This window comes from Cricetulus griseus, unplaced genomic scaffold, assembly GCF_003668045.3.
Source record: "Cricetulus griseus strain 17A/GY unplaced genomic scaffold, alternate assembly CriGri-PICRH-1.0 unplaced_scaffold_1, whole genome shotgun sequence".
Taxonomy (NCBI): Eukaryota; Metazoa; Chordata; class Mammalia; order Rodentia; family Cricetidae; genus Cricetulus; species Cricetulus griseus.
Genome location: NW_023276808.1, coordinates 8,460,343 through 8,485,792, shown reverse-complemented (window position 1 = coordinate 8,485,792; position 25,450 = coordinate 8,460,343). Strand labels below are relative to the sequence as shown.

General features: G+C 39.7%; 1 protein-coding gene across 1 annotated transcript in view; it reads left to right on the top strand.

Moving 5' to 3' along the window:
- The first annotated feature begins 2,082 nt into the window (after positions 1-2,082).
- Positions 2,083-25,450, top strand: part of LOC113838931 (zinc finger protein 431-like) — a 37,314-nt gene continuing 13,946 nt past the window's right edge. Inside the window, exon 1 of the mRNA XM_035453647.1 lies at positions 2,083-2,211. Within this exon, the coding sequence (XP_035309538.1) occupies positions 2,209-2,211 (3 nt within the window). The 5' untranslated portion in view covers positions 2,083-2,208. The remainder of the gene's footprint in view (positions 2,212-25,450) is intronic.

Sequence of the window (25,450 nt, the reverse complement as noted above, 5' to 3'; positions counted from 1 at the left end):
CTTTGTCAAATACGATGATAATAAACAATGTGTTAGTTATTCCCAAATTGTGTGAAATGAAAGTTGAATACTTCCTGCAATTTATCCTGGGCCCTTAGGTGTGTCCCAGCAAAAAATTCATAGACTTGTAAATTCTGGTGTGAAAACAAATTTAAAATATAGTATTTCACAGTAGGATGGGTTCATTGTTGACTCAAACAAAAGGACATATCATACTTCCTTTTGAACATTAATGCAGAGTACCTGTGCCAGTCTAAATGTGATTGCCCCCCCCATGAGCTCACAGGGAATGGCACTGTTACGAGTTTGGTTTGTTGATGTAGGTATGGATTTATTGAAACAAGTGTGTCACTGGGGGTGTGCATTCTGAGATCTTATATATGCGGAAGCCATTAACAGTGTCCCAGACCAGTTCCAATTGCCAGTGGTCAAGATATATAATGACCAGCAACTTCTATAACACCATGTCTGCCTGCATTCTACCATGTTGCAGCATAAAGATACTTAATAAAACCTCTAAACTGTAAGCCACACAATTAAATGTTTTTCCTTTAAAAAAATTAGCCATAGCCAGAGTGTAGTGGTTCATGCCTTTAAATAAGCACCCAGGATGCAGAGGCAATTGGATCTCTTTGCGTTTGAGACAAGTATGGTCTATAAAAGCTGGTTCCAGGACAGCCTCCAAAGCCACAGAGAAAACCTGTGTCAAAAAGTAAAATAGAATGTTAGCCATGTACATGTTGTCTCTTCACAACTATAGAAACAAAAACATGGTCAATAAATGATTCATCACCCTTTAGAGAGGAAACTTGGGGAACCATGACAAGTTTCCATTATACAAGATCATATTATACATAGGCTTGTGAAATTGCTCATCATGTGTTATTAACCTAGTATTCAATTATGGCCATTCTTTATTTCATGTAACATACAATAATAGCTATTTAACCCCACCCCCAACATCCCCAGAGCCCAGAGCCCATCTGCTTGCTTGTGCTGGGCTCCCTCCCTGCCTCCATGCTGGCTCCCCCAGTGCCCGCCCATGCCACCGCCACCGCCGCCGCGCACCCGATCCATCCATTCATCCGTTTATTAATTAATTAATTAATTAATTCATTCATTCATTCATTTCTTTGTTCGATTTTTCACTCATGGACTCCCGGGCGGAGAGAGAATGCAGGTGCGGGCGAGCTCATGAATGAACACCCCTTTCCCCCATCGCCATTCTTGCTTCACCCTGCTCCCCAGCTCGCGCTTCTTAAACTGCATCACTGACTTGACTGCTGTCACCTGGCTGCTGCCTGCATTCAGTTCCCTGGATGGCTCAGTTATCTGAGTCACTGATTCACTGATTCACTTGCTCATTCACTTGCAAAGCCAGCCTGGGGAGTCAGCAGTTCCTAGAGAAGTTTTCCTGCTCCCTGCAGAGAGCTTGCTCCGGACTACATTTCCCAGTGTGCCCTGCACTCCCAAGCAACCACTCTTCCCCCCGCCCGCCTCTGGTCTTCCTTCCCGGGATTTTAGAAGACTTAGGATACAGGTAGGATTTTGTGATTTTTTAAGGGGGTAGAAGACACGGGAGGGAGGGGATGGAGGGCAGGGGATGAAGGGAGGGCAGGGGAGGGACGGGGCAGTGTAATGAGGAAAGGGACGCGGCTCTACGAGCAAACACCAAAAACCGGCAGTGTAATGAGGAAAGGGAGGCTGTGGAGCGATCTGCTCCATCCCCGTGCTGTGTCTCCCACGTGAGCTTTTCCTAATTCATTTTGATTTGGTACCATTTGGTTTGCTGCATCGTCAGGGAGGTTCTTTGGTGTGTAGAAACTTTTGAATTATATCCTGGAGGACAACGGGCAGTTTCTATGGAGACCAGGAAGGTTTCAGGGTCTGCAAATTAGCCTGGGGCCAGTGCTATTGAAATGAATATTGTTGCAGTTCTAGAGAAAGGATTTTTCTTGTGTGGGAGACATGGCCAGGAACCACAATACTGTGTCTTTAAGCACACTCTAACCCTATTTTAGGTGCTCTTGTCACTCAAGCTCACTATCCAATCAGGCCCTCCAGGAGACGTCCCAGTCAGAAGAGGTTCAGGGCTCTTCTGCTCACTAGGATTGACTTTGAAGAGGAGACAGCGGTTTTGTTTGCTGTGGTGCAGTTGCTGCTACAGGGAGCTGAGCTGAGAGCTTCAGTGATCTGGAAAACCACAAAATGGTGAGCTAGGGGATGCTGTCTGCAGATGGGAGGATCAGATGCTGAGGTGTGGCAGACAGTGTGTTGAGTCCTCCTTGTGTCTGTGGGGAGAGTGAGTCCAGATTCCCTGTCTTGGGAAATCCCATTTGGCCCAGGTAAATTGTTTGACCTAGGGGGAGGTCTCTCACTAATTTTGCTCTGCAGGCTTAATTTGATCAGAGTATTATGAGCAGGGAGATGGATATAGGAGCAGGTTTCTAGTCAACTTTAAGATTCTTATTTTTCTTTTTTCTTTTTGTATTTTTGTAAGTTTCTGTGTGTAGCTTTGGAGCCCATCCTGGCACTCACTCTGTTGAACATTCTGATCTTGAACTCACAGAGATCCACCTGTCTCTACATTCCAAGTGCTGGATTAATGGTGTTTGCCACCAACGCGTGGCACAACGAAAATATTCTGTAGAATATATGGAAAGCAGCTCGCCTATCTCAGAGATGCCTAGTTTTTCCAGGATTTTCTTGACATTCAACACTCTGCATTTAACATTTACATGCAATCTGCATTCATCATTAATTTTGTGCAGGTTGTCCAGAGGCATCTCATGTGTTAGGTAGCAGTCTTCTATTACTCCATAATTTAGAAGGGTAGAATTGTTGATATAAAGATTTGCCAATGCTTAGGAAATAGAATGTCTCCCAAAATAGAATTGAGCTGTGGGAGGACTGCCTCTGAAACACCCTAATGTAACCAGCCTTGTTGGATGCTAGGATACACATTCGTTCATAAGTATTGTCCAAACATTTGGCTGCAAATGATTACAAAGAATCTACCCCTGATTTACCACAAGCCACCAGGCCCTGCACCACAAGCTGCATCTCACAAGCTGGACAAGGAGGCATTACAGGGTCAGAAAAAACTTAAATCCTGGTGTCAGAAAATTCTAGGTTTTTTTTTCCTTGAGAATAAACACAGTTTTGTCAGTTGGTTAATATGTAACCAGGTAAGAATTATTTGTAAATAAAACACAGTTGTGTTAAGAACTCACCTCATCAAGCAAGGCTTTCATTTAAGCCCTCAGCCTGGGCGGACTCAGTAACAGCTTGGGGTTTGGGCTTGAGAGCTTTCATTGGGGCCTGATGTTTTGACAATAATCAGAGCTCCTTTCTAAAATCTGCAATATGTTTTAGAGAGCTGTTAATGGTCTGGGGCCAGGAACATTTGGAAGTATCTCTTCAAATCCTGAGAACCAAACTCTTCCTAGGATATGGAGCTATTGTTTTCTGTCCTAAGGCCACTGTGTCTTAAGTCAGTAATGTTCTTGAGATACTTTGTTTCTGTCGTGTGGAATTGTTTGACAAGTCTCTACCTGAATTTCTCCAATTATATGACATTTTGATTACTTCATATGATTCTCCCATATACTTCCAACCTCTCACTCAATTTATTTGTTGTACAGGATGCTATTCTTGTCAAGAAGCTTAGTTAGTCTGGGGCATATCATCTGCATTACCTCACAAACCTAGCATTTATCTTTGCTACCTTCTACTTGTTCTATCTTTCATATCCATGACCTTTACCTCAGGACACTGTCTCTAAAGAATAACATGTTGTTTCAGGTCAATGCTGTACTTAAGAATTTACTTAAGGAATATCCTGGCTATGTTATTGTATTTTACTTAACTACTAGTATCCACTTCTAAGGACTGGAATCTTTCTGATTTATGGTCTTAATCTTTATAGAAAAGGCATGAGAAACTTTTCTTCTGATCTAATACTAGTTTCTAGTCTCTGGAACACTTGGTCATAAAATGTATTTCATGTTTTCAGAATAATTTTTGACATTTTAAATGCATCATGTTCAACTTGTGTTTTCTGCCTCCAAGCAATATCTATAATACTCTATTGTTTTCTATTCTGTGGCCTGTTTTTCTTTAACTCAGTTACACAGAAACAACAAGTACTGTGTGGATGTAACCTGTGTTTGCTCTCAGGGTTTCCCAGCTCTGAGGCAATGGGTATCTTGCACAGGACATTAAGTATGTAATGGAATGTGCACACAAAGGACCCTTTGCTTTAGATGAGGAACAGGGTGTACTATATGAGAGAGGAGGAATTGCTACTAAAATCAAGACTTTTTAGACTAGGGCTCTGTATACTCTGCTCTAAGGGCAGAGCTGGAAGGACTGTACTGTTTGAGTCATTTCATCTCTGATCACCCAGTAGGGAAGCTGCTAATGTGAGTCCTACCACATTAGCCTTAGACAATGTGGGTTTTCTTGGGGGGGCAGGTGTTAGCAGTCAGGAGTATTAGTGTCAGTGAATTTGTGGGTTCTTGACATGGTTTCTTCTGCCTTTGCTGAAATGAGTTGTTAGAAAGACCACAAGCTATACTTTAGTGAGTGTATGGTGTTCGTGGGAGGTCTGGTGAGCTATCATTTTATTTCTTTACTTATTTATTGGCTGCTTGTTTTTCCAGACACGGTTACATTGTTTAACAGTCATGTCCTAATGGGATTCACCCTCTAGAGCAATCTGGTCTTGAACTCACATAGATCTTACTCCATCGGCCTCCATGGTGCAATTATTAATGGCATGTGCCACCACCCCACCACCCAGTAAGCTTTCAATTCTGTTGGCAGTTGAGCAGAACATGAGCCAGTGTGTAGTTCTGTTGGTACATATGTTGAGCTGGGCAATGGCTTTTGCCCTCCATGCCTCCCAGTATGGAATTACTGGGTAATAGGAAACTCTGTATCCCTAGCATGGAGGGGTAAAATTCTAGCAGTATCACTGTCCAGTGTTCACATATGGGCAGTGCTATTGGTAGCAGTGGGAAGACAGTTAAGAAAACTGAAGGTCTGCTTTCTGGAAGTTCTGAATATTGTATTCCTTTTCAGGATTGTATTGAAAATATTGGAAACAGTTTAGGAACTTTTATAAAACTGGTGATGTGGATCGTCTTTCATGTATATGTGATTAGAATCCTTGTAACTTGTTGGTGCAACTAACCACAATGATGTCATTCAGTGAAGTTAAGTTCCAGGGGAGAAAAGGAGTTTCTGATGTGCAGAGATTCCTCAAGTGTGCATGGTGCTGTGCAGGTAGATTGGGTGGATTCCATTTTATATTCCATAGGCCATGGAAATTGGGAGCATTTGTTCTATTTTTTTAAATTTAAATTAGAAACTTGCTTGTTTTACATGCAAATCACAATTTCCTCCCGTCTTCCCTGGCCCCTCACTGACCCCCTATTTCTTCCCCTTTCTGCTCCCTGGGGAATGTGAGGCCTCCATGAGTGATTTTCCAAGTCTGCCATATCATTTGGAACATGGCCTAGAACTAGCCCAGAGTCTCTAAGATGAGAGAGTGTTGCTTTATGTGGAATGGACTCCCGAAGCTCATTCGTATACTATGGATGAATTCTAATCCAGCACAAAAGGCCCCATAGATTTCCCAGGCCTCCTAAGTTATCCCCATGTTCAGGGGGCCTGGATCAGTCCTATGCTGATTTCCCAGCTATCTGTGTCTGGTCCATGAGCTCCCACTTGTTCAGGTCTGCTGTTTCTGTGGACTTCTCCAGTCTTGTAGAGACCCCTTTGGTCATCACTCCCCTGTATCTGAAAATAGTTTCCAGGAGTGTGGCTCAGTGTTTAGCTCTAGGTGTCTGCTTCTGCTTCCATCAGCTACTGGAGGATGGCTTTAGGATGGCAAATAAGGTAGTCATCGATCACATTATCAGAGAAGGGCATTTAAGGTAAACTCTTGACTGTTGCTTACATTGTTAGTTGGTATCATCCTTTTAGATCACTGGACATTTGCCTAGTGCCAGTTTTCTCTTTAAACCTATAATTGTGTGTCTATTATGATTTCTCTTTTCTTGCTCTCCTATATTTTTCCTCCTACACATATTCTTCCCTTCTTCCTTCTTTCTGGTTCCTCAATTCTTCCTCTCCCCTTATCATTCTTCTAACACCCTCTCTCCTCCCCCCATGTTCCCAATTACCTCAGGAGTCCTTGTTCCTTTCCACTTCTCTGGCGGACCATGTATATCTCTCTTAGAATTCTCCCTGTTTTCTTGATTCTCTGGCAGTGAGGATTGTAAGCTGGTAATTCCATGTCTAAAATCCATACACAAGTGAATACATACCTTGTTTTCTTATTTTAAACTGGGTTGCCTCACTCAGAATACTTTCTTCTACTTCCATCTATTTCCCTGTTAATTTTAAGGTTCCATTGATTTTTTTCTGCTGGTTAGTACTCCATTGGGTAAATGTATCATATTTTGTTTATCCTTTATTCAGTTTAGGGTCATCTAGGTTGCTTCCACTTTCTGGCTATTACAAATAATCTTGGTATGTACATAGTTGAGCAGATCTCCTTTTTGTATGAATGTGCTTCTTTTGGCTATATGCCTACATGTGGAAATGCTTGATGTTGTGGGACTCGGATTTCCATTTTCCTGAGGAACCACTGTATTTATTTCCAAAGTGGCTGTATGACTTTGAACTGCCACCAGCAGTGTAGGAGTGTTCACCTTTTTCCACGTCAGCACCCAGTTATGCCAACACAAATTGATTAAGATGCTTTATTTTTTCAATTGTATAACTTTAGCTTCATTGTCCCAAATCTTGTGTTCATAGGTATGTATGTCAATATCATGGATTTCAATTCAATTCCATTGGTCTAGCTGTCTTTTAAATTATTGTTCTTTTTCTTTCTTTTTTATTTGGTTTTTCTTATTTTTTTGGTTTCTCAAGACTGGGTTTCTCTGTTGCTTTGTAGCCTGTCCTGGAACTAGCTCTTCTAGAACCCACTGGTCTCAAACTCACAGAGATCCACCTGCCCCTGCCTCCTGAGTGCTGGGATCAAACACGTGCACCACCACCACCCAGCAAAACTTCATATATTTTCATTAATGTTTTCCAAGATAGGGTTTCTATGTGTAGCTTTGGAGCATATCCTGGCACCCACTCTGTAGTCAAGGCAGGCCTCAAATTCCCAGAGACCTGTCTGCCTCTGCCTCCTGAATTCTGGGATTAAAGGAGTGGGCCACCAATGGCTGGCTATAGATTATTTTTATGTTATTTTTTGATTGAGCATAAGTGGCACTGTATTTACTTGAATCAAAGGGAATTACAAAGAGCTGCTGGTCCATAGCAAGAGATTACCTCCATTGTGGAGAGAATGGTAGAGCATGGTGCTTATGGTTTTGGAAGAAATATCAGTAGCTTGAGGGTAAGAAACAAAAGTTCAAGGGACATGTTGAGGTAATTTTATGAAAGTTGAAAAGTCCATGTTTCTTTAATGTTTTTTATAAATAGAATTATAGGAAGCAGGGTAAAATTTGTATGATCATCCTTTTCCTATGGTTTCCTTCAGTTTTTGATTAATGTTGACTGTTTCTGCTGCCTTATTTCTTGGCTTTTTCTCACTAACCCTTTCATTCTTTCAAAAATATTTTACATATTTTTGATTGTTGTATCTTTGTGACCTGTATAGACCTCATATTATGTGAATCATTGTACTGATTTTCTGTAATCTATAATGCTAACCTTATTATTATATTCATGTCCTTAAAAATGTTGGACCTTCACTAATTTGGCTTCATAAAATTTCTTATGTTATCAGTTCCTGAAGGTTTTGTTTTGGGGGAAGTTGCTGTGGAGAGTGTATTATTATTTTCTTCTTTATCTTAGATGTTTGTTTCTTCCCATTTCCTTGCATACTGGTTTTTCGAGTTATTGCTATCTTAGTATTTGTGTCTTTGCTGCTTAAGTGATTTATGTGACTGATACATTGGATTTGGATTTTAAGACTTTCTCATATATTATTGTCTCTGTCTCTTAATTACCCTCAGATTTCAACATGACAACTTCTAGGGTCAACTGAATAAACCTCAGTTGAGTGTGTTCTTAGATCACAATGTCTGATTTCTTTCTGAAAAAGATTATGTTGACTCATGGTTGATGTGGGAATCATGCCACTGATTTGGCAATGTCTCTGAGCAAGTGGGCCTACACTGCACAAGAGACTTGGCTGAATACAAGACAGTGACAAACCAAAAGAAAAAAAAATAAACAAAAAATGGTTCCACTTTTTTTTCTTTGGTGCCTAACTTGTGTTTCTCTCCTGACATCCCAAAAATATAGACACAGGACTAGGGGTAACAACAAAATAATTTCATTCCTGGAGTAGCTTTTACTTAGATAATTTAATCACAGCAGCAGTGAAGGATGTTGGAATATAAAATGTTACTTCAAAAGTTATTTTTTTGCTCTAATGCATATGGCATTGTTGACTTTTGGAAGAAGTTGACAGTATCAAGACTTTAGATGGTAAAAGCTCTAAATGCTCTCCATAACACTTAATTGGCTGTTGTTTTAGGACATGAAATATGGGAATGTCAGAATAATGTCAGACCCTGGTGGTAAATGTCAGAATTTTTGCAGGTAAAAGTCTCTGCAGGGCACCATGCAGTTGGCCTGACCTATCTGCCTTGAGCGACATGTGCCATAGGATATTCAGACTAAAGCCCCTGGCTCCTGTGACACAATGTACCTTCCACTTCCTGATTAACTGATGCACTCAACCAGGCAGGGATGCATTAAGCCTAATCTGTATTTCTCTATATGATTTCTTAGTAATGAATGAATTATGTAAGCTTAAGAAAAATTGTTCTTAGACATTACTCTTGTTTACCCTGTATGACTTGCAATTTTCATATTATCCTGGAAACTACAACTGTATTGATCCTGGAAATTGCCACTAACTTATGTTTCTCATGAAGATATATAACATCTGTTTCCTCTCAATAAAACAGTCATATCCTTGTCTTGCTGTGACCCTCTAGGCCGAGCCTGGCTTCATTCATTTCTGACTGTATTGGGTGATCTTGTCCTGGTAAGTAGGTACAGGTTTTTAGAAGATTTCATTAATAATTTAGCTAGAGTTCATCTGTGTGATATTTTGGCCCCAAATCTCTCTTAATCTCTACAGGTCACAAGAAAATGATTAAGGCTGAGTTTAAGTGTAATGGGCTAATGTCTTCGACAAAATATTGTTTCTGTTGATGGTTATTACTGTTGCCTCCTTCAGGTCTACAATGAAAAGGAAACAAGGAGGAAGCCATAAAAGTCTCTGTTTTGTTAAGAAAAAGAGCATTAGTAGTTTCTTATGGCAATCCATTTATGGGGAAGAGACAATAATTTTCAAGGTTTTTAACAATATTAAAGAAAGGGACCTGCTCTTCATTTAAAGCCTGGAAAGGCAGCCCAAGTTTATGACTCTATCCACCAATGTCTTTACGTAATTGAAGGAGTAGGCAAAGTAGTTCCTTGTCTCGGGAGAAACATTATTCAAAAACTGGCAAATTTGGGGACTTAGATGTGCCTAAGAAACAATTTCACAGGCCAATAAATTCTGGTGTGAAAACAAACTTAAAATTTAATCTCTCTTAGTAGGATGGCTTCATTGTTTGCTCACACAAAAGGATATATCATTCTTCCATGTGAATATTAATGCCTAGTACCTGTGCTAGTCTGAATGTTATTGCCCCCAGAAACTCATTGGGAATGGCACTCTTATGATGTTGGTTTGCTGTTGTAGGTATGTAATTGTTGAAGCAAGAATGTCACTGGGGGGGTGTATACTGATATCTCATATATGTTCAAGCCATGAACAGTGTCCCAGACCACTTCCCATTGCCAGTGGTCAAGATGTGTGATGCCCAGGTCCTTCTACACTGCCATGTCTGCCTACATTCTACCATGTGGCAACATGATGATACTTGATAAAACCACTGATAATGTAAGCCACCCAATTAAATGTTTTCCTTTAAAAATTAGCCATAGCCAGTGTGTAGTGGTTCATGCCTTTAATTTCAGGAATCAGGATGCAGATACAGGTGGATCTCTGTGAGTTTGATACCATCCTGCTCTACAAGAGCTAGTTCTAGGAAAGCCTCCAAAGCCACAGGGAAATCCTGCTTGAAAAAGTAAAATAAAATATTAGCAATGTACATGGTGTTTCTTCACAGCTATACAAACAAAAACTTGGTCAATACATGATTCATTACCCTTTATAGAGGAAAGTTGAGAAACACTGACAAATTTCCAGTATATAAGATCATAATATACATAGGCTTGTGAACTTGCTCATCATGTGTTATTAATAAAAAACCTAGTATTCAATTATAGCCATTCTTTCTTTCTTTTTGTTTGTGGGATTCCTAACTGTGGCAGCAGGAGTTGTCTTTTTTGCTTTTCTTTTTTTATTTGAATTAGAATCAAGATTGTTTTACATGTCAATCTCATTTCCCTCTCCATCCCCTCTGCCCCTACAACTCCCCCTACTAAAAACCTATCTATCATAAACACTTTCTGCTTCCCTTGGAGGGTGAGGCCTTCCATAGGATTCATTAGAGCCTATTGTGTCCTATGAGATAGGTCCTAGTCCCACCCCTATGTGTCTTGCCTCAGGGAGTACCCCTCTATCTGGAATGGGCTCCCAAAATCTCGACGGATGCTAGGGATAAGTACTGAACTACTGGAAGTCAAGTAGATTTCTGAGGTTTCCTCTCTGAAACCCATGTTCCTGGGTTCTGGATCAGTTCCATGCTGATATCCTAGCTCTCCTTCTGGGGAGCAAGTGTTCCCTGAAGTTTAGGTGTTCTGTTTCTGTGGGTTTCACCAGCCTGGTCTGGACCCCTTTGCTCATCACTCATCCTTTTCTGCAACTGGATTCCAGTTGAGTTCACTGAGTAGTTGTTGGTGTCTGTGAGGGCTATCGGATGGCATATAAGTCAGTCATCAATATCATTATAAGGGCAGGACTTTTAACGCATCCTCTCCTCTCTTGCTTAGATTGTTAATTGGTGGCATCTTTGTAGATCTCCAGACATTTCCAGAGTGCCTGATTTCTATTTCATGTAACATACAATAACAGCTATTTAACTCTTTAACCCCCCAACACCCTCAGATCCAGGAGCCCAGCTGCTTGACAGCACTGGATCACGCCATTGCTCCTGGCTCACTCAGTTCCCCACCTGCCACCGCCATGGCTGCACCCAATCCATCCATCCATCCGTTTATAAATTTATTCACTCATTTGTTTGTTTACTCATTCATGGACTGGGGGCGGGAGTGAGCTAGCGCATGCAGGGGAGCTCATTCATGAACCCCCCAGCTACCACCACGCTCGCCCCACCCTGCTCACAGGCTAGTTTTCTGGTCCTTTCTAAACCGCAACACTGGCTGCTGCCTGGCTGCTGCCTGCATTCAGTTCACATGATCGTTCAGCTGGCTCAATCACAGATTCATTGATTACCTGGTTCATTCACTTACAAAGCCAGCCTGGGGAGCCAGTGGTTCCTAGAGAAATTTCCCCAGCTCCATTCAGAGAGCTCTCTCAGGCTCACATTTCCCAGAGTGCACTGCGCTCCTGACCTACCTCTCTTCTGCCCACTGGCCTCTTGGCTTCCATCCCAGGATGTTAGAAGCCATAGGACACTGTTAGGATTTTTTCTTGTGATTTTTTGGGGGGTGGAATACAGGGGAGGGAGGGGATGGGAGGACAGTGGAATGAGGAAAGGGAGGCTGTGGAGCACTCTGCTCCATCCCCAAGCTGTGTCTCCGACATGAGCTTTTTCTAATCCATTTTGATTTGGTCTGATTTGGATTGTGGCATTGTCAGCGAGGCTCTTTGGTATGTAAAAATTTTGACTTATATCTTGGAGGAAGAGGAGCGGTTCCTATGGAACCAGCAAGATATCAGATTCTGCAATTTGAGTCTGGGTTGATTGCTATTGAAATGCATATTGTTGCAGATCTACAAAAGACTTTTTTCTTGTGTGGGAGGCATGAGCAGGAACACAATACTGTGACTTAAGCACATTCTAACTCTATGGTAGGTGCTCTTGTCACTCAAGCCTCACTATCCAATCAGGCCCTCCATGAGACCTGCCATACAGAAGAGGTGCTGGCCTCTTCCCTTCACCAGGCTTCAGGCTTGACTTTGAAAAAAAGGCAGTGGTTTTGTTTGCTGTGTTAAGGTTGCTGGTGCAGGGAGCTGAGCTGAAAGCTTCATTGATCTGGGAAACCTCAAAATGGTAAGCTAGGGGGTGTGTCTGCAAATTGGGAGTAACAAATGGTGAGGTGTGGCAGAGAGTGTGGTGAGTCCTCCCTCTATGCACAGTGGGAAGCCACATTCCCAGCCTTGGGAAATGCCATCATTCCATGCAAATTCTTTGACCTCAGGGGAGTTCTCTCATGAACTTTGCTCTATGGGCTTAATTTGAACAGAGAATTGGGAGCAGGGAAAACTGAAGGTCTGGTTTCTAGATGTTCCTGAATTTTGCCTTCCATTTTCAGGTTTGTATTATAAATATTGCAAATAGTTTAGGAACTTGTAGAAAAATGGTGATGTGGACCATCTTTCATGAATAAATGATTAGAATATTGTAACTTGGTGGTGCAACTAACCACAATGATGTGATTCAGTGAAGATTAGTTCCAGGGGAGATAAGGATTTTCTGATGTGGAGAGATTTCTCAAGTGTGCATGGTGCTGTGCAGGTAGATTGGGCAGATTCCATGAGATGTGCCATAATCCATGAAATCTGATTAAAATGTAATACAAGTCTCTAGTCTCTGGAGCTCATGGCCATAAGGCCTGTGTCAACTGCTTTTCAAAATAATTTTGAGATGATAAATGCATCATACTCACATTGTCTTTTCTACCTCCAAGCCCAGTCAGTACCCCATTGTTTTCTAATCTGTGGTCTGTTTTTCTTTAACTCAGTTTCACAGTAACCACAGTTAGTCTGTGAATATGAGCTGGAAGGACTGTTCTGTCTGAGTCATAGGGTGGCCCTATAACCAACGTGGGTTTTTTTTGGGGGGAGGTAGTGTTAGCAGTTGGAAACACTATTGTCAGGTAGTTTTTGGTTTCTTGCCATGATTTTTTCTGCCTTTGCTGAAATGAGTTGTAAGAAAGACCACAAGCTATACCATAGTGAGTATATGGTATTCAGAGCAGGTCTGTTGAGATATTATTTTATTTAGTTAGTTACTGACTGCTTCTTTTTTGTGTCAGGGTTTCCCCATGTAACACTCATGGCTGTACTGGGATTCACCTCGTAAACCAGTCTGGTGTGAACTCACAGAGAACTTACTGTCTCTGCTTCCCAAGTGCTGATGTTAAAGACATGTGCCAAAACCACCCAGTGAGCTTTTAATTCTGTTCGGACCTGAATGGAACATGAGACAGATAATAGTTCTATTGAGGCATCTAGTGACCTGGGAAGTGGCCTTTTCCCTCTATGCCTCTTAGTATGGATTTACTAGGTAAGGGGACTTTGTGGGCCTTGATTCGGAGGATATATTTCTTGCTGTATGTATGCAAAATGTTCATATATAGACACTGCTTTTTTTCAGTAGAACGATAAATTAGAAAATTGAATGTCTGGTTTCTAGAAGTTCTGAATATTGCATTCATTTTCAGGTTTGTATTATAAATATTGCAAAGTGTTTAGGAACTTGTAGAAAATTCTTGATGTGAATCGTCTTCCACAGATTCATGGTAAAATGTTTGTAACTTGGTGGTGCAAATAACCAAAATGATGTGATTCAGTGAAGTTTAGTTCCAGGGGAGAAAAGGAGTTTCTGATGTGTGGAGATTTCTCAAGTATGCTTGGTGCTGTGCAGATTGATTGTCCGATTCCATGTGATGTGCCATAATCAATGAAATTAGATTTAAAATCATTTTCGTTCTTTCTTTTATTTTATTTTTTTTGGTTCAGGAAACATTTTGTAATTTTTTAAATGTAAACTAGAAACAAGCTTGTTTTACATGCCAATCACAGTTCTTTATAAAGTCTTTCATATCGCATGGAGTATGGGTCAGATGCTCCCCTCTGTCTCTAATCTAAGAGAGTGCTGCTTTATGTAGTATGGGCTCCTAAAGTCTAATTGTTTAATAGGGATAAATTCTAATTTACTCCCACAGGCCCTATAGATTGCCCATGCTTCCTACTGACACCCAGGTTCAGGGGTCCTGGATAAGTCATATGCTGGTTTCCCAGCTATCAGTCTGGGTTCCATGAGCTCCCCCTTGTTCAGGTCAGCTGTTTCTCTGAGTTTCTCCAGCCTGGTATTGATCCAATTGCTCATCACTCCTCCCTATTTGAAAATAGATTCCAGGAGTTTGGCTCATTATTTAGCATTAAGAGTCTGCTTCTGCTTCCATCAGCTGCTGGATGAAGGATCTAGGATGTCATATAAAGTAGTCAAGGATCTCTTTAGAGACGGACATTTAAGGTGACCTCCTGACTGTTCCTTAAATTGTTAATTGGTGTCATCCTTATAGATCTCTGGACATTTCCCTAGTGCCAGGTTTCTCTTGAAACCTATGATGGCTCCATCTATTATGGTTTCTCTTCTCTTGCTCTCCTCTATTCTTCCCCTGACTCAATCTTCCTGCTCCATCAAGTCCTTCTCCCTCCTATCTTTCTCCCCTTCTCATTCTCCTAATTCTGTCTCCCCTGCCACCATGCTCCCGTCCCTTCTCTGTGTGGTTATCTATATCCCTCTTAAGATTCTCCTTGTTTCCTAGCTTCCCTTGCAATGTGGATTGTAGGCTGGAAATCCTTTGTTCCATGTCAAAACCCATATATAAGTGAGTACATACCATGTTTGCTTTTGTGAATGGGTTACCTTACTCAGGAAGGATTCTTCTACTTCTATCCATTTGCCTGTACATTGTATTATTCCATTGTTTTTTCTTTTCCACTGAGTAGTACTCGAAGGAATATGGGAAATGTACCATATTTTCTCTATCCATTATTCAGTTTAGGGTCATCTAGGTTGCTTCCAGGTTCTAGCCATTACAAATAATGCTGCTATGAACTTTTTACTTCTAATTTTCGGTATTTTGGTGACTAGCTGTTTGAGTTCTTTGTATATTTTGCAAATCAGCCCTCTGTGAAATGTAGGGTTGATGAATATTTTTCCCGTTCTGTGGGGTGCCATTTTGTCTTGTTGTCTATGTGCTTTGACTTACAGATGATTCTCAGTTTCAGGAGGTGCCATTTATTAACTGTGCATCTCTGTGTTTGTGCTACTGGTGTTATGTTCAGGAAGCGCTCTACTGTATAAGTTCTTTGAAGTACCTCCTACTTACTCTTCTCATAGTTTCATTGTGGGTGGATTCATTTTGAGGTCTTTGATCCATTTGGACTAAGGATTTGTGCATGGTGATACATATGGATTGTATGCAGTCTTTTACATGCCAGCAAACTGTTATGCCAGCATTAATTGCTGAAGATGCTTTCCTTTTTACATTGTATAATTTTTGCTTCATTGTCCAAAATCAGGTACTCGTCGGAATGTGGGTACAAATCATGGTTTTCAGTTTGATTCCATTGGTTTGCCTGTATTTTAAATTACTTTTCTAGGGTGTTTTGTGATTGAGCATCACTGGGGTTGTATTTTCTTGAAACAGGAATCATAAGGAGCTTCTGATCCATATGAAGAGATAACCTTCATTTCTGGAGAGAGCGCTAGAGCATAGCGCTTCTGTTTTTGGAAGAAATTCAGTAGCACTAGGGTCAAAACAACATATCAAGTGTCATTTTGAGGTAATTTTGTGAAAGTTGTGAAGTCTGTGGTTATTTAACTTCTTGGTCAAGATTACTGTTCTCCTTTCCTGTGTTTTCTTTGCTCTGTTGAATAAAAGTTGACAGTATTTTTCCTGCCTTATTTATTGGCGTTTTCTCACCAACCCTTTCATTCTTTCTAAATTATTTTATACATTTTTGATTGTTGTACCTTGTGATGAGTTTATACTTTATATTATGTGAATATGTGTACTTATTTTCTGTAATTTATAATGGTAACCTAGTTGTATACATTTACTTAAAAATGATGGATCTTCACAAATGTGTCTTCATAAAATTTCTTATTTAGCAGTTTCTGAAGGTTTTGTTTTTGGGTGAAATTTCTGTGTGGAGAAGGTTTAGTTTTTTTTTTTTTTTCAACTTTATCTTAGATTGTTGCCTCTTCCCATTTTCTGGCATAGTGGCAAATCTGTGTTCTACATTTGTTGCTGTCTTCATGTTTGAGTCTTTGCTGTGTAAGTGATGGATATGATTGATACATTGGCTTCTGACTTTTAAAACCTAATCATATATTATTTTCTCTGTCTCCTAAACAGGCTCAGGTATCAACATGACAAAACCTGGCATCATCTGAGAGAACATCAATTGAGTGTGTTCTTATCAGATTGTCTGATTTCTACCTGAAATAGACTGTGTTGACTGATGCTTTATGCGTGAAGAAGACTTTCACCTAGGTGGCAATGTCTGTGAGCAAGTGGGCCTGGGCTGGTTAAGAGAGCTAGTTGAGAACAAGATAGTGGCAAAGCAAAAGAGAAAATCAACACACAATAATTCCACATGTTTTCCCCTCACTGACTGACTTGAGTTTCTCTTCTAAGATCCCAAAATGATAGAAACTGGCCTAGGATTAACAACCAAATTTGTTCATTACTGGAGTAGCTTTTATTTAGATAATTTAATCACAGCAAAAGAGAAGAATGGTGGTAGTGTGAATGTAAATGGAACCATAAGTTCATGGGTAATGGCACTCATTGGAGTTCTGGCTCTGTTGCTATTGGTATATTACTGTGTGTGTGAGAGAGAGATTGAGAAAAATCTTACTATCATATTCACTATGTAATCAAAATTGACTTGAATTCTCCACGATCTGCCTGTCTCTGCTACCATAGTCAGCTATATTCGTATCTGAAAATACTTTGGTAGCCAACACTGAAAGACATAAAAAATGACTTTAAGATATATTGTACTTTACCTGGGTTCTGTGGTGAGATTAAGCTGGACCACTTTAGTGTATTTTGGAAAAGGATTTCATGATGAGTCAATTAAACTCAGAGTTGGAATTTTATGTTGAGACAGGATTTCTCTCCATATTTTTGGCTGTCCTTGAACTCAGAATGCAGATGATTTTACCCCTGAATTCACAATACTTTGTCTCTGCTGCACAGATATAGGAATATAGGGTTTGTGCAAAAACATCCTAGTATAATTTTATTATCTATGTATTCATGTCGATTTATATTTATGTGATTTTAGGTATGAATGTTGTGATGTGCGTCATTGTTTTGGTGTAAATATCAGAGAACACTTTGTGTGTTTGTCTTTTTCAGTTAGCATGTTTGAGAAATGGTCTCTAGGTTTCCACGTGACATAAATAGACTTTTCAGGATTTCCTCTGTCAGTGTGGTGGGGCCTCCCTGTGTCTAAGTGGAGGACTGTGGTCAGGTTCCCTGTCTTGTGAAGTCCCATAATGAAGTCCCATTCAAGCAATGTAAATTATCTGACCTAGGTGAAGGTCTCTCATTAACTTTGCTCTGTGTGCTTAATCTGATTAGAGCATTGGGAGCAGGGAGCTAGTGTACAAGCATGTTTCTAATCATCTTCAACATTCTTGATGAATATATGGAAAGAAGTTTGCCTAACTCAGAGAGTCCTAGTTTTTCCATTATCTTCTTGACATTCAACAATTTGCATTTAATGTTTACAGGTAATCTCCATTAAGAGTTAATTTTTTACAGGTTAAAATTCTAGCTTCTTTTCATGAGACGACCATAGTTTTGGAAGGTGGCCAGTAAGACACCAGGTGACAATAATTTGAAAACAAAACACAGTCGAGTTAAGAACTCACCTCATCAAGCAAGGGTTTCCTTTAAGCCCTCTGGTAGGGAGGAATTAATAACAGCCTGGGCTCTAGGGCTTGGAAGCATTCATTGAGGCCTGATGTATTGACAATAAAACTGAGCTCCTTCTCTAAAATCCACAATATGTTTGGGAGAACTTGCAATGGTGTGGGTCTAGGGATATTTAGAAGTGTTTTGTGTGTCCTAAATCTACTGTGTCTTTAGTCAGTCATGTTCTTCAGATACTCTGTTTCCCTAGTGTGGCATTGTTTGCAAACTTCCTCCTCCCGAATTTCTCCCATTACATAATAGTTTTGATGTTTTCATATTATTCTCCCATTTCCTTCTATACTCCCACCCCATTTAAGTAGTATACAAGATGTTATTATTCTTAAGAAGCTTGGTTAGTCTGGGACATATCCTCTGCAATTCCTCCCCAAACTAGCATTTATCTTTTTCTACCATCTACTTGTCCTATCTTTCATATCCCATGACCTTCACCTCAGGACCCTGTAAATGAAGAATGACCGGTTATTTCAAGTCAATGGTCTACTTCAGAAGTTACTTTAAGTATGTTCTTGCTGTGTGATTGTATTTTACTTAACTGCTACTATCCACTTGTAAGGACTGGTGTTTTTTTGCTTTATGGTGTTCATCTTTAAAGGAATGGTATAATAAATATTTTTTGTTTTTATTTTTTCGAGACAGGGTTTCTCTGTGGTTTTAGAGGCTGTCCTGGAACTAGCTCTTTTTTGACCAGGCTGGACTTGAACTCACAGAGATCAGCCTGCCTCTGCCTCCCCAGGGCTGGGAATAAAGGCATGAACCACCAATGCCTGGCTGGTATGAGAAATTTTAACGTGCTCTAATACAAATCTCTAAGTCTCTGGAGCACTTGGCCATAAAGCCTGTTTCAAATTGTCAAAATAATTTTTGAAATTAGAAATTCATCATGCTTACCTTGTCTTTTCTGCCTCTAAGCCCTATCATTACCACATTGCTTTCTAATCTGTGGCCTGTTTTTCTTTAACCCAGTTACACAGTAGCAGCAGTTACTGTGTGAACATGACTTGTGTTTGTTTGCAGAGTTTGCCGGCTCTGAGGCAATGCGTTGGCTGTACAGGACATTGAGTATGTAATGAACTGTGCACACAAAGACCCTCTGCTTTGGCAAGGAACAGGATGTGCCTTATGATAGAGGAAGAATGTCTCTTACAATACAATCTAGATTAGGCTTCTGTCTACTATGCTGGAAATGCAGAATTGGAAATTCTGTGCTGTCTGAGACATTTCATCTATGATCAACCAAGTATGGAAGCTGCTAATATGAGTCCTAGATGGGTAGCCATAGGCAATGTGGGGTTCTGGGGAGACTTAGCTTTCAGGAAAAATAGTGGGACATATTTTGTGGGTTTTTTCCATAGTTCTCTTCTGCCTATGCTGAAATGAGTTGTAAGTGTGAGTGTATGATGTTCAGAGCAGCTCTCTTGACCTATCATTTCATTTATTTATGTAGGTTGTTATTGGTTGTCTCTTTGTTTAGTTTTCAAGACAGTTTTACCGTGTCCTGGGACTCATCTTGTAGACCAGTCTGATCTTGAACTCTCAGAAATCTTACTGCCTCTGCCTAACAAGCAGAGGGATAAAAGGCATGTGCTGCCACCACCCAGTGAGCTTTCAATTCTGTTGGATTCAGATAGACCATGAGCAAGACTGTATTTTTGTTGGTCCATGTGCTGAGTTGGGCAGTGGCATTTGTCCCTTGTGCCTTCCAGTATAGAATTACTGGATAATGTGAGACACTGTAGCCCTGGCATGTGGGGATATAGTTTTTGCAGTATCACAAAACTTGGTTTAATCATAGACACTGCTTTTAGTAGCAGTGTGAAGAAAGAATAGAAAATTGATAGTATGGTTTCTAGAAGTCATGAATACTGCAATCCATGTTCATGTTTGTATTTTAAGTATTGCAAATAGATTAGCAACTTGAAGAAAAATGGTGATGTCATCGCCTTCAACCAATACATGATTCTAATGCTTGTGTCTCGGTGCTGTAACTAACCACAATATTATGATTCATTGAATTTTAGTTCCAGTTAGAAATGGAGTTTTGCATCGGCAGAGAATTCTCAATTATCTAATGGTGTTGGGAAAGTTGATAGGGCAGAATCCATGTTTTGTGCCATAGTCTATTTGGCAGGCAGAAGATTTTAAAACATTTTCCTATGCTCTTTTTTGATTGAATATCAGTGGGGCTGCATTTACTTGAAACAACAAGGAAATTCAAGGAGCTGGTGATCCATTGCAAGAGATCACCTCCATTTCTGGAGAGAGCACATGAGCATTTTTGCTTCTGTTTTTGGAAGAAATACCAGGAACTTGAGGGTCAGAAACAACAATACCAGGGTCACTTAGAGATAATTTTGTGAAAGTTGTAGCGTTTGTATTTATTTAATTTCTATACACGTACACATTGACTAATAGGGTGCTGGATAACATCAATTAATATCATGCTTTTTGTTTCCTAATTTAGATAATTCTGAATATTTAATCACAATATAAGAGATGGATGTGGTAGTCTGAATGAAATTGGACCCATATGCTCATAAGGAATGGCACTTGTAGGAGGTTTGGCTCTGTTGCTGTACATATATTTGTGACTGTGTGTGTGTGTGTGTGTGTGTGTGTGTGTGTGTGTGTGTGTGTTACTGAGAAATGCATATCATATTCACTATGTAGTCTAAATTGTCTTGAATTCACAGAGATCTGCCTATCTCTGCTACCACACACAGGTATATTCATATCTGAAAATACTTTGTCAGCCACCACTGGCAGACATCAAAAATGACTTTAAGATGTACTCTCCTTTACCTTGGTCCTCTGGTGAGATTAAGCTGGACAACTTCAGTGTATTTTGGAAAAGGATTTCAGGATGAGTCAGTTATAAGCAGAGTTGGAATTTTACGTTGAGACAGGATTTCTCTCCATATTTTTGGCTGTCCTTGAACTCAGAATGGTGATGAATTTACAGAAATTTGCTTGTCTCTGCTGCCCATGTATTGGGATATAGGGGTATGCCAAAACATCCCATTATAATTCTATTATTTATTTACTTATGTCTGTATTTATGTGATTCTTCATGTGTGGAAGTTGTGTCATGGTTTGGGGGGAAATATCAGAGAACATTTTGGGCAATTTTCTTTTACAGTTAGCATGCTTGAGACAGGGTCTCTAGGTTGCCATCCACATAAATAGACTTGGCAGGATTTATTTGTCTCCATATTATCTATCATCAAAAGCATTGGATTATAGGCATGTACTGTAGCAGCTGTTTTGACACTGCAAATGTGAAGACATAGTTGGTTTTTTGTTTGTTTTATTTCATTTTATTTATTTATAGTTTTGGTTTTTTGATACAGGGTTTCTCTGTCTCTTTACAGGCTGTCCTGGAACTAGCTCTTGTAGATCAGGCTGGTCTCAAACTTACAGAAGTCCACTGAATGCAGATCTCTGTGAGTTTGACACCAGCCTGGTCTATAAGTGCTAGTTCCAAGACAGCTTGTAAAGCCACAGAGAAACCCTGCCTTGAAAAAAAAATGTAAAAAAGAGAAAATAATAAAATTCTCTACAGTGATATCACAGGCTTGAAACAGACAGCAGCCATGGATAGTTAAGATGAACACTTTCTGGTCTTCATTGGATGCAGCTGGTGCCATCTGCCTGGCCGGCCTGCTCACAGAAAAAACAGCTTTGTTCTGAGGTTGCTAGAAAGTATCAAAATCTTTCATAAAGGAGCAGAGTACACAGTGCTATTAGGTTAATTTTCCTTCAAGTTTTTGTAGTCTCTATTATTTTTCTATATGAATTTTGCTGGTGGTACACTTGTCTTTTAGATCAAACATAAAGATTGGTAATCTCCTTTTCAAAGTGTCATTTACTTAAGTTTCAACTAAGACATTGTAATGTAATATACAAATGCCAGAGATATTCCTTTCTATCATTTTATAATGTATATAAGTTCCTGCATGACTTTGAATTTAGAGTGTCCCTAAATGTTTCTGCTTTTATATTGTGATCATGTTCAGAACTGGAATTGTTCACTGACAATGTTAAGAAGTCAGAGAATATTATCTGAACATGCAAGTAATCACTGGCAAAGAAAACCTGTCTTGAAATCCCTGCCCCCCAAAAAAACCCCAAATAATATATGAAAATGTGCAGACTTCCTAAGTTAAATCACCTTCCTTCCTTTGATTGGGAAAACTTTATTTTAGAATGACTCCCATGCTGTCCCTGCCTCCTTCAGGCAAGTCAATTTTGTCATTTTATTTTCTATCTTCGTGGCTGAGATGGCTATTCTGGAATTACCTAATTTCCAAAGAATTGGGTATACCTGACAGGGATTTTACTTAATTGATATTTTTTAAATGGGAATCCCTTCATTAATCTGGATCATTTGTGATGATAAGATCCATCTTTAGTTGCTTAGTAGCAGTACACAACTTTGCCACCAGCATACAGGAGGAAGAGGCAGTGTGACTTTCTGAGTTTCTCACCAGCCTGGACTATAGAATTATTTCCAGGGCAACACACATAAACTATTTCTTGAAAACACACACACACACACACACACACAAATGACAACAATATAAATAAATAATCAAACAGAGAATGTGATCCACTTATAACTTGGATCTCACTTTCTGCTAGCAGCCAATGTATATAAAAAATATTGAAAAAGATGCAGTCATTTTTTGCCAGCTTCCTCTAGTTCTCACTACCAAATTCATTCAGGTACTAGAATTATAGCCTACTTCTTGGGAATTGTTGTGTATAAGAAGACAAACTGACATGACCTGTCTCATGGACTGAACAATTACTGAATTATTCACTTGAAGTAGCCTAAAGGCTTAGAAACAATCTACTCAATTCTTCAAATTTCCATTGTTAGGAAGCAACGGTTGGGCTAAAGATACCAGAGCTTGTCTGACATTCTAATACTTCTACTTTATAGAAAATTGGAGAGATGCACTCTACCATCCCACTTCTATAAAGAAATTTATATAAAGCAGCTGCATTTTTTTCACCTGCTCATGGAGGAAGATGTGCTGAATAACAATAGACCTCATTGAAACTTTATTCATAGCTCATTAATCTCTAAGTATTCAAATTTCCATGAATATTGCTCTTGCTATTATTATTCATTTCTTAAGAGTTTCCCTGAATTTCAGGAATAAACTGAAAGCAATGGAGCCTTCTTCCACACTTGTGAATGTGGGAAGACCAATTTTTTGTTTGAGATCTTTTCTTTCTTTACTTTGCTGGTTGTATGACTTTAAGATATGTCCTTTACATGGGTTCTGTGGTGAAATTAAGCTGGACCACTTCAGTGTATTTTGGAAAAGGATTTCATGATGAGTTAATTAAAATAAGAGTTGGAATTTTATGTTGAGACAGGATTTCTCTGCATATTTTAAGCTGTCTTTGAGCTCAAAATGCAGATGAATTTGCCCCTGAATTCACAATACTTTGTCTCTGCTGAACAGATATCGGAATATAGGGTTTGTGTGAAAACATCCTAGTATAATTTTATTATTTATGTATTCATGTAGATTTATATTTTGTGATTTTTAGGTGCAGAAGTTGTGCATGTGTGCCATTGTTTTGGTGTAAATATCAGAGAACACTTTGGGTATTTGTCCTTTCCAGTTAGCATGTTTGAGAAAGGGTCTCTAGGTTTCCATGTGACACAAATAGACTTTTTCACGATTTCCTCTGTCAGTGTGGTGGGGCCTCCCTGTATCTGAGTTGAGGACTGTGGTCAGGTTCCCTGTCTTGTGAAGTCCCATACTGAAGTCCCATGCAGGCAATGTAAATTATCTGACCTAGGGGAAGGTCTCACATTAACTTTGCTCTGTGAGCTTAATCTGATCAAAGCATTGGGAGCAGGGAGCTGGTGTAGGAGCATGTTCCTAGTCACCTTCAACATTCTTGATGAATATATGGAAAGAAGCTTACCTAACTCAGAGAATCCTAGTTTTTCCTAGTTTTTGACATTCAACACTTTGTATTTAATGTATACAGGTAATCTCCAATCAGAGTTAATTTTGTACAGGTTAAAATTCTAGCTTCTTTCCATGAGACGACCATAGTTTTGGCAGGTGGCCAGTAAGACCCCAAGTGACAATAATTTGAAAATAAAACACAGTTGAATTAAGAACTCACCTCATCAAGCAAGGGTTTCCTTTAAGCTCTCATGTAGGGAGGACTTAATAACTGTTTGGGCCCTAGGGATTGGGAGCATTTGTTGAGGTCTGGTGTATTGACAATAAAACTGAGCTCCTTCTCTAAAATCCACAATATGTTTGGGAGAACTTGCAATGGTGTGGGTCTAGGAATATTTAGAAGTGTTTTGTGTGTCCTATATCTACTGTGTCTTTAGTCAGTCATGTTCTTCAGATACTCTGTTTCCCTAGTGTGGCATTGTTTGCAAACCTCCTCCTCCTGAATTTCCCCCACTATATAATAGTTTTTGATAGTTTCATATTATTCTCCAATTTTCTTCTATCCTCCCACCCCATTTAAGTAGTATACAAGATGTTATTATTCCTAAGAAGCTTAGTTAGCCTGGGACATATCCTCTGCAATTCGCCCCCAAACTAGAATTTATCTTTTTCTACCATCTACTTGTCCTATCTTTCATATCCCCATGACCTTCACCTCAGGACCCTGTAAATGAAGAATGACCGGTTATTTCAAGTCAATGTTCTACTTCAGAATTTACTTTAAGTATGTCCTTGCTGTGTGATTGTACTTTACTTTACTGCTATTATCCACTTGTAAGGACTGGTGTTTGTCTACTTAATGGTGTTCATCTTTAGAGGAATGGTATGAGAAATTTTGTTTCCTTTTTGGTTTTTTCAAGACAGGGTTTTTCTGTGGCTTTGCAGGCTGTCCTGGAACTACCTCTTGTAGACCAGGCTGGCCTCAAACTCACAGAGATCTGCCCGCCTCTGCCTCCGCAGTGCTGGAATTAAATGTGTGAGCCACCAATGCTAAGATGGTATGAGAAATTTTAATATGCTCTAATACAAGTCTCTAAGTCTCTGGAGCACTTGGCCATAAAGCCTGTTTCAAGTTGTCAAAATATTTTTTGAGATTATAAATGCATCATGTTCACCTTGTCTTTTCTGCCTCCAAGCCCTATCGTTACCCCATTGCTTTCTAATCTGTGGCCTGTTTTTTTTTAACTGAGTTACACATTAGCAACAGTTACTGTGTGAACATAACTTGTTGTTGATTGCAGGGTTTGCCAGATCTGAGGCAATTGGTCTGCTGCACGGGACATTGAGCGTGTAATGGTCTGTGCACACAAAAACCCTGTGGTTTGGTGAGGAACAGGATGTGCACTATGAGAGAGGAAGAATGTCTCTTACAATACAATCTTTCTAGATTAGGCTTCTGTCTACTGTGCTGTAAGTGCAGAGTTGAAAATTCTGTGCTGTCTGAGACATTTCATCTTTGATCACCCAAG